The sequence below is a fragment of the Puntigrus tetrazona genome, chromosome 4 (genome assembly GCF_018831695.1).
Source record: "Puntigrus tetrazona isolate hp1 chromosome 4, ASM1883169v1, whole genome shotgun sequence".
In the NCBI taxonomy this organism is placed as follows: Eukaryota; Metazoa; Chordata; class Actinopteri; order Cypriniformes; family Cyprinidae; genus Puntigrus; species Puntigrus tetrazona.
In genome coordinates, this window is record NC_056702.1 from 25,762,192 (window position 1) to 25,779,631 (window position 17,440).

At 38.4% G+C, this 17,440-nt stretch overlaps 1 protein-coding gene across 2 annotated transcripts; it reads right to left on the reverse strand.

Annotated features, from left to right (window-relative positions):
• Window positions 1–340: 340 nt before the first annotated feature.
• On the reverse strand, window positions 341–16,330 carry hm13 (histocompatibility (minor) 13). 2 transcript variants are annotated; one of them, XM_043237668.1, is made up of 13 exons: window positions 15,979–16,330; window positions 12,251–12,349; window positions 11,529–11,611; window positions 11,357–11,445; window positions 11,125–11,210; window positions 8,224–8,349; window positions 8,079–8,136; window positions 5,423–5,506; window positions 4,562–4,598; window positions 4,376–4,478; window positions 4,201–4,286; window positions 1,520–1,716; window positions 341–1,125 (listed from the first exon to the last, which is right to left on the reverse strand). In XM_043237668.1, the coding sequence occupies exons 1-12, from the start codon at window positions 16,168–16,170 to the stop codon at window positions 1,566–1,568; spliced, it is 1,194 nt and encodes a 397-aa protein (XP_043093603.1). In that variant the 5' UTR covers window positions 16,171–16,330; the 3' UTR covers window positions 341–1,125; window positions 1,520–1,565. The 2 variants fall into 2 exon arrangements, with proteins under 2 accessions (XP_043093603.1, XP_043093604.1); XM_043237669.1 differs by lacking the exon at window positions 1,520–1,716 and having other exon boundaries at window positions 15,979–16,328.
• Between the last annotated feature and the right edge of the window lie 1,110 nt (window positions 16,331–17,440).

The window sequence follows — 17,440 nt, forward strand, 5'->3', positions numbered from 1 at the left end:
TCCAAACCAGACGTGAAGAGCACATTGACATTGAGGGCGGTCTCACGCAGTGAGGTTCAGAACTGTCTAGTAAAGATTATATATTAATTAACGTCCAGGAAATACCTAATATGGACAAAAAAGACATACCGCGATCACTGTAGCTAAAAAAAGATTTTTTACCAGGTAATAACTAGGAATAATGAAGTGCAGTATAGAAACTATTTTGTCTTATGTGTTTGTGTAAACCAATCCTAAAATAGTCATTAGAAAAATATTTTAGCACACTACACATAAGTGTGAAGTTATGACCATTACTGATTTCTCGGTATGAAAAACAGTCGAGCACACACTGTGTACATGCTTTTGTACAGTGGTGTAAACCACAGTTTAATGCAAATAAAAAGTTCAACTGAGAAAGAAATGCTCCTCAAGTAAGCTCAAACTTGTACACTTTGACATTGAGATAAAGATTACACAAGAGGAGACTGTAAAATGATGCTTACCAAGCAAAGCATGAGGTGTACAAACAAATATGGCATAGAAAACTAAACTCGGATCCCTTCAACTACAGCCAGAAAAACATCACATGTAAACACTAGCTTCACGTAATAGGGAGATATTTGGTCCCATTTTTGTTTACACTTGCATAAAAGTACAAATTTTATCCCAAATGCTTTTGTCCCTTCATGTACTAAAAGATGGAATATTACTTACGTTTCACAAATGAAATCTCTTCTGAGATCATACAGTAAAACCAGTAACAGAAACCAGCTACACAGGAATAGGTACCGGACTTGTGACATCAGATTTTTAATAAATCTGTAGAGCAATCTGACACATTACATTCAGAAAGCCTAACTTCTACCCTGGTCAAATACTGTACAATGATAATAATAATAATAATAATAAAATAAAACCTTGGAAAAAAAAAAAAAAAAAAAAAAACGTTGAAGTTGAAATGAATTGAACGAAATGAACAAGAAGAACACACAGGCACTGAGCAAGCTGTTGTACATCATTAAAATAAACATGAGCACATCACTAGGACATGACTAAGGGCTTAACCCGCTCTTTTATTTGTCTTTATCAGATTCTGTTATTTCCTCTTTAGATGCCGCCTCCTCTGGTGAAGACTCTTCGTATCTGCAGGAGACACACACACAAAAAAAAGGTCAAGAATGATTGGGAGACAATCAGCATTAAGAGATATGCCTAAACGGTGTAAGCTGCTGGTCGTGAAGTACGCTGATGACGAGGAAAGCCATGAGGCAGGGCAAGAATCAAAGTCATCACAAAGGTGACCGCTACAATGATTTCATATTCTGCAAACATGGCTCCTGAGATCTTAATGTACAATAAACCCCAGATGCAACCCTATAAACTAACTATATTACTCAAAAATCAAAAAGCTGCCATTCAGTCAACGGATGGACTGCGGTCACTGAATCCAGGTGAGAAGCCACCGGAGGACGTCAAGTAACCTAGCAGGAGAACAGAGTGAAGCTTGTGTGAGTGGCGTTATTAAGGCTGATGATACCTGCACAGGCGGGAGCACACGGTAACGGAAAAGCAGAACTCGGTTGTTACATGTCGGAGGGTGTGTGTCGGCGGCGGTGGGGGGTCGACAGGCCAAAACTCTGCATGGAGTTAGCCAGACTAGCTGGAGAGCCAGACACAGTGGGGAAATGAGTGAGCCGCGGCGTGTGGGGCAAAACCTCGTCTGAAGACTCATAGCTGCATGCCAGAGAAGGGACATGATAGAGTGAGAAAGGAAAAAGAAAAAGAGAGGACAAGAAGAAGAAGAAGATTGTAACTTGAAGAAGAACAAAGCACAGAGAAGAAACAGTCTGCAAGATGCCTTAAAACAGGAAGAAGCTCAGAAAAAAGCAGAGAAAACCCGTCTACATAAAATGAGGAGGAGAGATGGCGCTGAAAACAGGAAGAGCATCCCTATACTGTACTTTCATTCTAGGTAAAAACGATGGAAGAATGATGCCAGGGCTGGGCTTGCATCAACAATATAATGCATCATCTCGGTCTGTATCAAAAATTGTCATTTTTAGTAAAACAGAGTAACTGATCCCAACTGAGATGGCCTTCATCCGTCCTGGGATGGAGCTAGTTCTTCTCTCTAGGAATACAGAGTCCCAGGGCCCAGGTCAGGAAGCAGACAGACTGGCCAACGCTCTTCAACCAATCAATTACTGTAGGACAAAATCAAGGCCCGCCCTACGTTTTTTTTTTTTCCTTTCACATTTCAGAAGCAGATTAACTCGTTTATACATCTAAGAAACAAAAAAAGGACAATCTCAACCTCTGTTTCATGAAAGACAACAATCTGACTCGAACCCTAAAGAGAGCAGCCTGGAAAATGGGTCGCAGCTGGAGAAAAACAAAAGTAGAGGTATTTCATATAGCCTACCGTACAGAAAAGCATTCAAAACTGATAGATCTTCCAAGATGGATGCGCTCAGAGATAAAATAGTAAGCGTGCGTCGTCACCATCACTGAATACAATGCTGCATTTTTTGATTCTGCGTAATTTGTAATATAACTGCAAACTGCAACTGTTTGTAGAATCAGAGGAAACGTGTCATGTCAGAGACAGATTCAACAATGACAGCCGTGGGACCCAACCAAAATGAAGTGACTCTTGGGAAATATAAAAATCTATCAATTATGTAGCCGATATCTGAACAGTTGTCATTGTGTAGTATACGGCATTCTGCTTGGAAATGTTACACTCCTTACCATAACCTGATGCCATTTCCCAGTACTATGACACCAAAACAATAAAAACATAACGTATAGAGATGCACCAAAATGTTGGCCGAAAATAGGCTATATAATATAATATAATGTGTACAGCAAGGGCCGCCCTCTTCAGTCCAGTGAATGTGCTTCTGCTCGTATAGTAGCCTATCGGCTCATGCTCAAAATCAGCTCAAATAACTAATAAAGCACCGACAGCAAATTTCTATGTTCTATTCTTGTTGTAGTCATGACGCCGTCCTCTCCTCACATGCTCTGATAATAATAGCTTTGTGGTATTATACATTATTTGGATAATTAGTTAAAAAAAAAAAAAAAAAAAGAAGTTAGGCCTATATCTGATTCTGTTGCATGGAAAAGAATAAAAAGAAAAATGTAACGCTATTTAATATTAAGGTAACAATAAGGTTCAGTTAGTCAATGTGCTAACTAACATGAACGAACAATGCATTTATTACAGTATTTATTAATCCGTCTTAATGTTAGTTAATGCTAATAGAGTTGTTCACTGTTAGTTCATGTTTATTCAGAGTGTTTTAACTGCTAACAAGAGCAAACGTTGATTTTAATAATGGACTAGTAACTGTTGCAATTAACATTAACCAATGTTAATAAATTAATAAACTATTGCTCATTCTTAGTTCTTGTTAATTATAGTAGCTGACTAACATTAATGAACCCTGTTGTAAAGTGTTACCATTATTAATACAGCCTAAATTCTGTCCAGTTTTGTAACTTTTAGTAAGTGTGGTTATTTTAAAGGCTTTTGTTTTTTTTTGTTTCTTTAAAGGTTTGTATTTTTAAAAAAATTTACTTCGCTGCTTAAATCTCTAAACTGAATAGCAAGTTTAACTAAAATAACTTAAGTTGTGAGTCAGAAGTGCTAGACTGTCCTTGCAGAAGTAGAATTGCTCCACTTTACAGACTTTAGGAGTCCTCCACAAATGTGCTGAACACACTGATCTGATCTGCAATGGTGTTGTAGCTTGACCACCGATTTCTAGTTGTGTCCTCTGGAAGTAGTTTGACTACTAAACAGCATCTCCAGAACATGTCACAAATTTATGGAAATGGCCACCACATGACTGACAGACTGCATTTACCAGAATGATTGTCAAGCTGGGCATTTAGTCAGTTTTGTTCGTACGTGTCTGTTGGGAGGATTTAGTTTGGTGTTTGCGAGCCATCTAAAGTGTGTGCACAGGAACACATGTGCTCAACAAATACCCATTAAAATGCTTTCTTAGTCCAGTATCTGTGGCATTTCAGTGCGGAAGTTAGGAAAGTTTACAAGAGTAATAGAGTCTACTGAAGATAAAGTGCAACAGTAGAAATGAAGCAGCCATTATGACTGGCTTTGGGTGCAAGAAAGACGCAATGACACGGATGCCTGAATCTAAACGCAGAACATCAACTAAGTATGGTCAATATCAAGAGGGAAGTTACCTGAACATCTCGGTCAGTTCTCCTTTAAACAGGGCTAGCAGCACTGGAAAGCCAACGCAAGCAGGGACCAGGTACAGCAGAGCAGGCTGGGAAACAAAACATAGCCTCAGTAAGCCATCTTGCCTTGATTTCTTACACAGGACAATGATAGTGCGTTTTATTCTTATATTTTTACCTGAGCATGTTTAAAGGTGTGCATAACAAATATGGTAAGACCCAGGCCAAAAATGTAAGCCAGGAAACTGGTGTAGAAGTACGTTCGTGTATTCTTCTTCAAACTAAGAGGGAAAGTGACAGAATACCTGTAAATCAAAGCCAAACACCCTAAATCACATTAAAAATAAAAAAAGTCAGTCTTTACCTGACATCAAAGCGCAGGAGCAGAGCAATGAAGATTCCTGACAGGACAGAAAGAGCTTTTACTTTAAATACTGATCATAATGGCTCAAAGTTCACAAGTTGGGTCTCATTTATAAAGCATGTGTTTGTATAAATAGAGTGCTGGCGTGGATCTGAGCAGATGTACACATTTTTTTGTCTTTGAGCACTGAGGTTTCTGGAAATGCAAGCTGGTCTTGCAGCTCACGGTTCTAAATGAAAGATTACTGGTGATCTTTTAATTAAAAGACGGAGCATAAATCATTCCGTTGTGAGCAAGTTCTACATCATTTGCTAATCAGACTTCACATCTGAAAAAGAGGCATATGTGTGTTTAAATTCAGATTACTGTGAAATATTTTATAGATAAGGCTGATTATACTGTCCAATACATTATGGCTGCATGATTTAAAAAAAAAAAAAAAAAAAAAAAAAAGTAGTAGTAAATCGATTCACACAAATGCAAATCGCATTTCTGAAGGATGGCAATTGACTTCTGTGTAATTAGTTCACAAATCAGTCATAAAATCTCGATCCCTTTTCTAATCACTCAAGTGAAGTGGAACGGCTCTTTCACACAGGAAGGGGATGTGCTGCGCTACGAAACATTCATTTCACAGGACAATTAGCCGCTGTGTTGATAGATGAGTGTTCATGGCTAAGAACCTTTAATAAATTTGTTGGAGAGAAAAAAAAAAAAAAAAAAAAAAAAAGAGAGAACTGTGATCTCAATTCCCATAGAGAAATACTGTGGTTCACATTTTAGCAAGAATCGTGCAAACCTAGTAGCCATCTTAAATAACCATGTCAAAGTGTCTAAGAAATCATCTTCATATACATTTACCTGGAATGACAATGTCCCCCAGTCCCAACATGGCAAAGTTACTGGCATCCAAACCTCTCTCCAGCAAATCTTGTGGGAAAACCACTAGAACAAAGAAGGAGTGTGAAATAGTGAGAGTTAACTGCAGAACTATTAGACTACAATAAAGATGAATATCAGGGTCCCTATGCCTTTTGACTAAAGTACACTTTAAGAGCTGTTCCACTAGAACAAAAAAAAAAAAAAAAATTACAATTAGCAAATTTTAATAAAAAAAAAAAAAAAAAACTAAAATCACGTTACAGGTCCACTGTTTATTATACTGCATGAACAATAAGAAAAGAAATTAATTGATTAAAAAACTTGCTTAAAAGAACTTTAAACTGTATGTAAATGAATTCAAGAAGGAAAATGTAACCTATTTTCTCAAATGATATAATAGTATTGTTAACATAAATCAGCCCAAATCTTGAAACCTTCATCTAATACGCCTGGTTTAAACTTCTTGTTTTCACCCAAATGGGCTAAAAATGGTAGATGGTATGTGGATATTTTGCTTTATGGGTTCCACAACACTTCAGCATGTTATTCTTATTAAGTGAAGGTCACCCAAGCAAAGTCTCTGAGAACCTGAAACGTCACACTTGTGGAGACTTAAAACACTGATTTCTAAATATTTATTCTACCAACTGAAGACATGGGTAAGGACAGCATCTCTATAGAAAGATAGGTAACACTTTCAAGAAGTGGGTCATAAATACAAATATACTGAAGGTTGCAACATAATTACAAGGTTGCTGTCTGTCAATCACATATAGATACAAAATGAACCGTTCTAAAGGTTCTGTTCTATATCCAGAAATTTTTCCAAATGTACTGACTGGTATTGATGTATTAAGAAAGATTAGGAAAAGAACGACATGAGTATAACTCAATTTTATGTTCCGTCCAATCTTAATGCCTGTCACTTTTATTTCTGTAAAATGCCCAATGAACATGGCAAGAAGAAGAGGAGAATCTACACACCCTTGATATGCGAAACGGTTTTGAAACAATATTATTTGTCAACACTACAGGTGCATCTTAAAGTATAATGTTGTTGAAAAGTTCATTTATTACAGCAATTCAACTCAAACGTGAAACTTTGATTAAATAAATTCCGTGCACACAAGACTGAAATAGTTTAAGTCTTGGTTCTTTTGTGATGATTTTGGCTCACATTTAACAAAAACCCTCCAATTGATCTTAAATTAGAATATGATGACATGCATATCTGCTAATCAACACCTGCAACGGTTTCCTGAGCCTTCAAAATGGTCTCTCGGTTTGGTTCACGGGCTCCACAGTCACAGGGAAGACTGCTGAACTGACAGTTGTCCAGAAGACAATCATTGACACCCTCCACAAGGAGGGCAAGACAAGCATTCATTGCCAAAGAAGCTGGCTGTTCACAGAGTGCTTTATCCAAGCATGTCAAAAAGGTGTGGAAGAAAAAGATGCATAGCATCCTGAACCAAAGCCAATGTCACAGGCGTCTTACCTGGACTGAGGAAAAGAAGAACTGGACTGTTGCCCAGTGGTCTTATTTTCAGATCAGAGCAAGTTTTGTATTTCCTTGAAACCAAGGTCCTAGAGTCTGGAGGAAGGGTGGAGAAGCTCATAGCTGAAGATGCTTGAAGTTTCCACAATCTGTGATGATTTGGGGTGCTATGTCATCTGTTGGTGTTGGTCCACTGTATTTTTTGAAAACCAACGTCACTGCAACCATTTACCAAGAAATTTTGGAGCACTTCATGCTGCCCAGCTTTTTGAAGATGCAGATTTCATTTTCCAGCAGGATTTGGCACACACTTCCAAAAGCACCAAAAGTTAGATTAAAAGGGTTAAATTACCAGCAAATTCACCAGACCTGAACCCCATAAAGAACCTATGCGGTATTGTCAAAAGGAAAATGAGAAACAAGAAACAAAAAATGCAGATGAGCTGAAGGCCACTGTCAAAGAAACCTGGGCTTCCATACCACCTCGACAGTGCCCTGAACTGATCATACCCATGCCACGCTGAATTGAGGCAGTAACTGAAGCAAAAAGGAGCTATTGAGTACATGAACATACTTTTCAGAAGGCCAACAATTCACTAAAAATGTTTTTTACTGGTTAGAATGATGTATTCTAATTTGTTAAGATAGTGAATTGGTGGGTTTTTGTTAAATGTGTGAGAAAAAAAAAAAAAAAAAAAAAAAAATCACAATTACAAGAACCAAAGACTTAAACTACGCCAGTCTGTGTGCAATGAATTTAATACGAGTTTCACAATTTGAGTTGAATTACTGAAATATTTAATATGTAAACAACACACACAACTTGTGCAAATTGAGCAAATTGTACAGAAGAGCAAGCACATGTAGGAGCACCTGTCAGGATGCTGTAGGTATAGGAGATTGTTTGACGCTTTTAAGAGATTAAATTCAATAAAGAAAATAAAATGTTCTGTGATCATTTATTCCCTTTCATGTGGCTCCAAGGCTGCATGACTTGTTTTGGGCTCCACATATTTTGAAGATAAAGTATTTTGATGAATGTTGGTAACCATATAGTAACGAGATAACCAACCACCAACAACCATTGGTTATGGAGACTACTGGAGAGAAGGAGTGATGGATAAATCATATACTCACACTTAATTGGGGCTTCAAAAGACTTGGCAACCGTCACCATAACATTGGTTCCAAAAACCTAGAAAGCAAATAAAAGTATGTTGTGGGTCCTATGATAAGCAGGTTTTACAACAGTGTATAATGTACTTAAATTCTGCTAACTTACCCAAAACACATCGTAAACAAACAGACCTCCCAGCAGGATGCATCCAGTGCTGACATTATTGAGGTGGAGCAACTCAACTCCATTCAGGGCAAAAGCCAAACCAAACAGGTTATTGGCTATCCAATGCTGTCAGGAAACAGACAACAGAAATGTGTAAAATTAGCTGCTTTTGCCTTCTGAACAAAAGGCAGAAATGTGATATGAAATACTGACTATATTTAAAGAATATTTTTTGCCAAAAGGACCTTTGTAATATAACCCGATGATAGTATATAATCTTCTAAAAAAATAAAATGTATAAATACATACACAGAGAAATGCATAAGTTTGGGCACCCCTTGCAGAATCTGTTAAAAATCGTATAAGATTTCAGATAAAATAATTGTGGTTTTTTTAGTCCTGCACCAATTATTTAGGGTGCCATGTCATGCACCTTTTTTTAGTTTTATTTTAGGTGTTGATTTCCTTAAGAATATATATTTGTGATATTAGTAACAAAAACATCAATATGTTTTTATAGCTACTTTCTCTGGCCAAATCAACGTGTTTTTGAATGTCTAATTGCTATTCACGATTCTCTCTTTTGATTGTTTGACTTTTTTCTGATTGACGCTCAAGTAGGCCAATCAAATGGAACGATGTCACGATTATGTCAGGACTATAGCTGGAAGCAAAAGAAAAATGTAATATTCCTGATTTCTCTCAACTTCTTACCACATTCAATATTGCAGAAAAACAAACTACGTACTCTCTCTTTTTACCACTTTAGATGTAGCTGATCCTATACTCTGAAGGAAGATGAAAGAAAAACAATCCCCAGTATTTATTCAATACAGTGACTAAATTAACGAAAAATAAAGCATCGATAGATGCTGACATTCCCCAAGAACACAGCAGCAATGACTTCATGAACTACTTTACTTCCAAGAGCGACGCTATCAGACATAAACCTAATGCAATGTTGTAGCTGACGGCTGCACTCATCCTACTTATGGTCACCAGTTAATCGTCTTAATTAACTAGACACACCAGAATACATCAAGTAATTTCCGTTTCCCTATATAATTTCCAGTTTGTTCCATGTCAAATGGTCCAGACTTGTCTATGTATACGTGCGGTTCTTGTTTGCCTTCAATGATTTCTCCATTGTGATCTTCATCGTCGTGTGCTTTCTCTGCAACCACACCGTGACACATAGATCCTCTAGGGTAGGAGGATCACACTCCTCAACCTCAGTCTATGCCAGGGTACTGGAGAGGAGAATTCATCTGATAGTTGAACCTTGGGTTCAGGAGGAACGGTGCGGCTTTCTTCCTGGTCGTGAAACACTGGACCAGCTCTATACCCTCTTCAGGGTACTGGAGGAAGATTGCTTCGTGTATTTGGAGAAGGCATTCAGCAGTGTCCCTCGTGGTGTCCTGTAGGTAGTAATCTGAGAGTATGGGGTCCAGGGCCCTTTGCTAAAGGCTGTCCGGTCCCTGTATGACTGGAGCAGGAGCTTGGTTAGTATTGCACGCAGTATGTCAGACTTGTTTCCAGTGCGTGGTGGTCTCTGGCAGGGTTGCCCTTTGTCACCGGTCCTGTTCATTATATTTACACAGGATTTCTAGGCGCAGCTGGGGGGCCAGAGTGGGACCGGTTTAGGGACCATCTCATCTCTGCTTTTTGTGTATAATGTTGTCCTGTTGGTTCCATTAAACCAAGACCTACAGCAGGCACTGTTGCAGTTTGCAGCCGAGAGTGAAGAGGCTGGAATGAAAATCAGCACCTCCAAGTCTGAGGGTATGATTCTCAGACGGAAAAGGGTGGCTCTTCCCATTCAGGTTGGTGAAGAGTTCCTGCCTGGTGGAGGTGGAGGAATTTAAGTATCTCAGGGTCTTATTCATGAGTGATGGACAGACGGCTCGATGCAGCTTCTGCAGTAATGCGGTCAATGTACCGGTCTGTCGTGGTGGTCGTGGTTCTTACTCTCACCTATGGTAATGAGCTTTGGGATACAGGTGTCCAAAATGAGTGGCAATTTTTGTACCACTACTGCCCTTTTGAAATTTCACAAATTATGCGTTTTCATCTTTTGATGAAGTCCAAGCAACTTGTGCCATTTTCATCGATCTCTCAAAGGCTTTTGATACGGTCAGTCATTAACTTCTTGATCAGTTGTTCCGCTTTGGGTCCCTTACTTTTTTTTCTATTTTTATTCATGGTTTATCTGAATTGTTCAAATAGCTCTGTACACCTTTATGCTAATTATTCTGATTTGTTGCAAATTTAGAACTTATTACAATCCATTTTAAATTTTTTCTAAAATGGTTTTGCAATAAAGTAGAAATCTTTTTGTATGTTATTTGGCACACGTCTGTATCATTCTTTTCTTTTTAACTTAAATACCTTTGACGATTGTCTATCTCAAGACGGTCTAATAATTTAAATATCTCATCATGTACATATAGTCTTTGGTGAGACCCTAAATTTAGAACGCAAATAACTATTTGGTTAATTTGAAATTCTTTAGCGATCTACTCATTGTTTCACATTTCAAATTAGAAAGAATTATTTGTCAGATTACCTCTCATAGATTATGCAGATATTGTGTATCAAAATATTCAAAGTCTCTCATCTTAATTTTTTCACACAGTGCCAGTGGGTTTGGATTTCGCTTTCCCTTCATAAAAAAAAAAAAAAAAAAAAAAAAACACCTTAATTTAAAATCTGCACAATATGTTTATATTTAAATTAATATTTAAATTAGTTTGATGATCTGAAACATTAGTGTGTGACAAACAAGCAAGACATTTATTTTATTTTTTTTTTAAATCAGGAAGGGGGCCAAGACTTTTTCACACGTGCGTGTCTGCATATTACACACACAGACAAATCTAAATTAGAACAGATCTACTCTACCTTTTTGAGGACGTACCAGACCCCGACTACACTGCTGATTCCGAGGCATATCAGATCCTTTGTGTCAAACTCATAGTTGACGATCTCTGTGGGACATAATCAATCAATCAATCAATCAATCAATCCTTTTATTTAACACAGGTTGCATCAAAGCACTATATCTTAAACATAACAGGTTTAAGAGTTTTTATAGCACCATACACCCAAATGTTGTTTTGTAAGAACTTCTCACCCTCTTTGCTTTCTCCAGAGCCCTGGGTGAACAGCAGCTGGTATTGCTTATTTGGCAAGGTAGCAGGGAAAACTCTGCACATAAAGGGACTGTAAAACCAAAAGATGTCACATTAAAACCATTACACAACTCAAAAACTCAAACATTTTAGGAGCTCTACATATTTTCATACCTCATTGTGTGAGAAAGCGCTAATATTCCCAGCACAAAGAAATACATGGACAGCAGCAAGTTAATGTACTCCTGTGAGAAAATCTACAAATAAAAAAAACAAAACCATAAAACCATTAAAATACATGGTGACACTCATGCTATCATTAGTCTGTTTCTTTCTTATTGCGAGGTCACGGCAGTCCTCCGATCCAGTCTGTGTCTAGATCAGCACCTAGAGATGATATCTACAGCCTTGATCGTCATCGAAGACAAGGACACCCATGACACTTTTCCACTGGGTGGTACGTCGGTATACTCCTATAGTGCGTGGTGTGCCGCAATGTGCCAAAGACCCGACTGTGAACACGGGAAATCTTGCAAAATCTCGAGAAGACTTGAGAATAAATAGGTTTTCAAGCACAAATTCCGTCTGCTTGCTTTCTGTAAAATCTTATAAGATAATCTAGGGCTCAAATCATCCTGATTATTTTGTGCTGTGTTCCCAGCCTAAGTAATAAGCAGAAAATTAGGAGTTTGAGGAAAAGATCATAATAAGAAGAACTGGACCTTAAAATAAAGAGTGAACCAGCAATGATGTTAGACCTGCATGTACTGCAAGCTGCCAAACAGACTGGTTGTATGATTTGCACCATTTGGCAGAAAACAACACTTTCAACCTAAACACAAAAATGACAATTTGTAACAGCGTGACTATGACTGAACACACATGAACAAAGTCACCTTGAAAAAGAGATAGAGGCCAAAGAGAGTGCAGCTGGCAATGATGGGGAATCGAGCAGCATCTCTGCTAGTGATGGTCTCGGGCATATCTGAAGCATTCTGACAGAGAGACACAAAAACATGATTATGGTCACAATATACACAAACACCATCTACTCTGTGCACCATAAGCTTGTGGACTTTGGCATAGGTTATAAAACATGAAACATTAATAAGAAACCAATTGTATTGATTATTATAAAGGGTGTTTTGAAAAACTGGCATTTCTAAGGGTTATTAACAATATTGTGAAATGTTACACTTTAAAAGTGCTTTCATTTGAAAAGTCATTTTAAGTTTCTTTCCCTATAGCAAGTCTGGTTCACGTACAGTAACCCTCGCTCCCTGATGGAGGAAACAGCGATGTTGTGTCAAGTGTACAACACTAGGGGTCACTCTTGGGCACCAAAAATACAGCTGAATTGTTTGAGAAAAGGCCAATGAAACTGGGTTTGCAGATTTTGCACAGCTAGCCACGCCTGGATATCTGGGTATAAATACCTAGCTTAGCATCTGCTTATTTGTTCCGTTCTGAAGAGTCGAGAAACGTCTCAACCCACTCAGGAGGCAATTCTGAGTTATGGCAGGAAGGAAACAACGTCTCCATTCCCTTCATCAGGGAATGAGGGTTACTGTATGTAACCTAGATGTTTCCTTTCTGTTGTTCACATTGTCCCTTTACTAAACATCACAACTCCAGAATTGCATCATGAGTCATTGGAGGCATAAATGTTGACAGGGCAGCGTGTCGCAACCAAATGTTCCTCACATCCTTGTAACCTTCCAACGGCCAAGACTTCACTCTCCAACAGATGGGGGAACCTCCATGTAGAGTCGTAACGCCTCTTCTTTTAATACTTACCATAATGAAAGTAAAAATCACAGTCATGGTAGGAACGTGGGGACAGTGTCTTATACCATTACAGAAGAAAAAGACACTAAGATCACATCCTACCCAATGGGGAAGGTGGCATATAAAGATCCACCGAAGGAATTACGGAGGAAGAACTACATAGTGAAAGCACTGGGGTGGGCTCCACATGACGGAAGAACTACCACGCAAAGGCTATACAATAGAGAATATACACATGGGAGAGGAGCAAGAGTAACCAATGAAGAGCGGTTCAGAATGTCCCTCCTGAAGGAATGGAGTGAAGTCAGGTGGGCCATCTTCATGAAGAGGGCACTAAGCTTGACTGACTGAAGGGGCTCAAACTGATCTTCCTGTAGGGCCTGACACACTTGGTCCTTATCAGGGGTCTGAGCAGAGTTCACATGATTTCTGTGAACCAAGCCAAGGACTTCAGATGATAAATGGGTGATGATTTGAGTGAAATCCTCCTTCCATCAGCAAGGGAATTAAAGATGAAACGTGATGAAGCAGTGGCTTCGTGAGGAAGCAGTGGCTTCGTAGGAAGCATTTCAAGGTCCTGGAGTGGCCTAGCCAGTCTCCAGATCTCAACCCCAAAGAAAATCTTTAGAGGGAATTGAAGGTCCGTGTTGTCTAGCAACAGCCCCAAAACATTACTGCTCTAGAGGAGACCTGAATGGAGGAATGGGCCAAAATACCAGCAACAGTGTGTGAAAACCTTGTGAAGACTTACAGAAAATGGGCAAGATAACAACATGACAAAATTTCCCCTCAATACTCAATGTTTTATTAACCAAATACTTATTTTCCACCATAATTTGCAAATTACTTATTTAAAAATCCCACAATGTGATTTTCCGGATTTTTTTTCTCATTTTGTCTCTCAGAGTTGAGGTGTACCTATGATACAAATTAGAGGCCTCTCTCATCTTTTTTTTAAGTGGGAGAACTTACACAATTGGTAGCTGACTAAATCTTTTGCCCCAATGTATATACAAAAAAAAAGAAATGTGTATCGACCAATCTGTGCAGCATAGTAGCCTACAGCAGCCTAATATGAGAATCAGTAGAACCATTCATGCATTTTTTATTAAAGAAGTTTTTTTAATTTTAATACATTTCTTTCTTAAATGGGGCATTTTAGGAATATATGTACTGTACTTAAAAGAATATAGTTAAATTTGTCCAATAATTTTTCTATATCACTATCAGCAAGATTAAGGTGATAAAAAGTATAGGGTGGGGGAAGCAGTGCTTTTATTTTCAAATCTTTTAAATATCTTTAAGTGTTCTGAAAGCGCCACCCAGGGGCAGAGAATGATAGTTTAGGACAATAACTAACATTAAACCGTCCATTAATCATTAATATATACATATATAAACTGTCCCTTCTACGACTCTGTCAGCTCCTCCGGGAAGAAAACCACCGGGCAAACACAACTTTGTTCTCTTTCTGAGATTTCTGTTGAAGCACCCAGGGGAACTCTTCCAACATTTAGCCGTGTCTGAAGAGGGAGAGACTGCTGCCTGTGCCTTAGATCTAACAACGAGGTTCCAAAAGGTGATGGAGATGCCGCTTCTCACAAAGAGACGCTCCGAAAAACAGTGTGAACAAGTGAGCAGATGCTAAGCTAGGCTATTTATACCCTGGTATCCGGCCATGAATTGCTATGCAAAACCCCATTTCAGGAGTCTGGGCTCCCAAGAGCAGCCACTAGTGTCATACACTCGAAAGGGAACAGGTCTATACCTTGTTCATTTATTACACAAACAGCACATCATTTCTTTGTCTCCATGTTATAAGGTCGAGCTCGCTGTCATCATGCACACATAAACACACACACACTACTCTTTTCTGAAAATATTAAGACCTTCGAGACAGAAAAAGGGTTTTAAACTTTCTTGATTTTGCCACTTTAAACAAAACCTTTAAAATAAATTAAAAAACACTGTACCCATAAGCCCTCTTCTTTATGTTGTCTGATCTGATGTTTTTGATGAAAGATTATTTCTGTATCTGCATGTTTAGTAAATGAGACCCAATGTCATTTTTGTTGCATTCTTGTGATATTAAATCCAAAGAAAATGGGTTTCATCTTCATTATTTACTAGATAACTTAAACGCTTTAAATCTTAAGGAAAACCAAACAGAAAGGGCTTTTCTAAAAATAAATTAAACTTGTTTTATGCTGTCAATCTTTATCATGATTTTAATTAATTAAATATGCAATATATTTAATAAATACATTTAAAAAGGAATCCAAAAAAAAAAAAAAAGAAACTGAATCAAATAGAATTTTCTTAATCTTTCTAAAGTATTTTTACCACCCTGAATTGAGATCTGTTCCCCTTTCATCTTCTGTAAACACTGAAATGTAATATTTTTTACCTTTAGCAAATCTTCTTGACACGACCCTATTTTAAAGTCTTTAGTGCTCACACCGGAACATTATAATAAAGCAGCCTCGTGTAATAGAGGATTAATCTGCAAATAAGATGAAGCTTTTGAGGAAGAAATGTTTTAAAACCTGTGTCTATTTCTCACACCACTTCAGAAGAAAAAAAACACAGCGCAGTTATAAGGTTTTGAATGCCATAAAGTGCCGTACAAAAATCATAGGAGTGCCGTTATTAAATGTTAAACAGCTCATGTATTAAGTGACATATGGCACCATGACAGGCCTGCATCTCTCAAACCAAACCGTGACTTCTCAAAGCACGTCTTTCTAACACAACACTGATGTTCGCCTACAAAGCGAGGCTTTCTACTGTCTTCGAGCGTTCTTCCTGCACACAGTCCACGTGAAAGAACACTTACCTTGCTCTTGGAGCAGCCCACGGACCTGAGCGCTCCGAAGAAGATGGGCAGCAGGGCCATGAGCAGCAAGCTGCCGTACGCCAGCGCGGTGCCCTCGGCGCTGGACACGAACCGGCCCGCGGTCCCGTTCACTGCATCCGACCCGTTAGCGGCTGCGTCCGGCACCGCTGCGTTCTGCTCCACGTCAGCCATGTTCCAACGCCTTCGAACACTGCGAACCTTAAATACAGATGCACTGAGAACGTCAGCTGTGTACGCTTCTCATTGAGCTGAGCTGAAATCTCTCTTAAGGCCACGTTTCCTAACTCAGCCGGCGTAGTCTCTTAGATCCCCGCCTCCTCTCTCTCTCTCTCTCTCTCACACACACACACGCACACTGCCCCCCGCAGGACCGGAGGAGCTATTGCCGCTGGGCTCCTGGAGCAGTGGGCGTGCCAAAAGCTTGGGGGCGTGTCAAGCGCTTGTGGAGAATTTTTTTACTTGCATTTATTATTATTATCATTATTATTATTATTATTGTGCATAGAATACTATTTATATTACTTATTGCAAGTGGCAATTATCTGCACCAGAGTATTCAAGGACATTGTAAAACAAAATGCAGCATATTGAATGTTCATTTTAATTCAAAGTATTAAATAGATTCCATGGTTGACACCCTTATCCCTACATCTACCCTAACCTAATACTTTATTTTCAACGTGTGTTGATTATTTCCTTCATTTTCTTTTGGAAAAAAGAAATCTGACTGCCATCTAGTCCACTGAAGCCTTGTAATGATGAGTATCACAGTCACACATTGGTGGGTGGAGTTAATGTAAGTAGCCACTCCCAACAAGTCGGGCTGTTTGCAATTAGTGTAAATAAACACTCTGGAAAGAAAAGTTACAACACTAGAAACTTGGACATGTTCAGTGATATTTTCAGGGCACGACAATTTATAAGAATAGTTTAAATTTGTTCATAAAGTGTTCAAAAAAATGAGGGCAATGTATATGATATTTAGGAAAACGATATTCACGATGTCTGATATTGAATTATTTAAACCATCAACATAAAGCAGGATATGGCTGATGTTAAATACAGGGATGTTTGACATTTCAGGAGTCAGCCAATCTCCAACATCTCTCCAGAACCGGCATCAAACAGAGCAGGTAAAAATGTTCTAGAGATTCCTCGTTAAAATCACAAAAGGCACAATGCATCAAGTCAAATTTAAATTAGTTATGAAGAAAACCGGAGACTGGATAGATCTTGTAACAAATGATATATGATTGTTTATTTATTAGAACAAAACCAGCAAACATAGCTAGCAACAACTATATACAATCCAACATAAAATTATACACACCTGAGATATTACCTTTTTTATCTTTCAGTATATTATAATCTATGTGGTTATTATATCTGAAAGTTTCTCAATAAACTCAGACCATCCTTTAGTTTTGAGTGTAGCTCTGTT

What these genes read in the sequence shown, in the direction of transcription:
- hm13 (XM_043237668.1), bottom strand. Translation starts at nt 16,170, where the DNA reads ATGGCTGACGTGGAGCAGAACGCAGCGGTGCCGGACGCAGCCGCTAAC. An exon ending in TGGGCTGCTCCAAGAGCAAG is followed by an intron (nt 12,350 to 15,978) that starts GTAAGTGTTCTT and finishes TCTCTCTGTCAG; the next exon opens with AATGCTTCAGATATGCCCGA. An exon ending in GCCTCTATCTCTTTTTCAAG is followed by an intron (nt 11,612 to 12,250) that starts GTGACTTTGTTC and finishes TTTTATTTGTAG; the next exon opens with ATTTTCTCACAGGAGTACAT.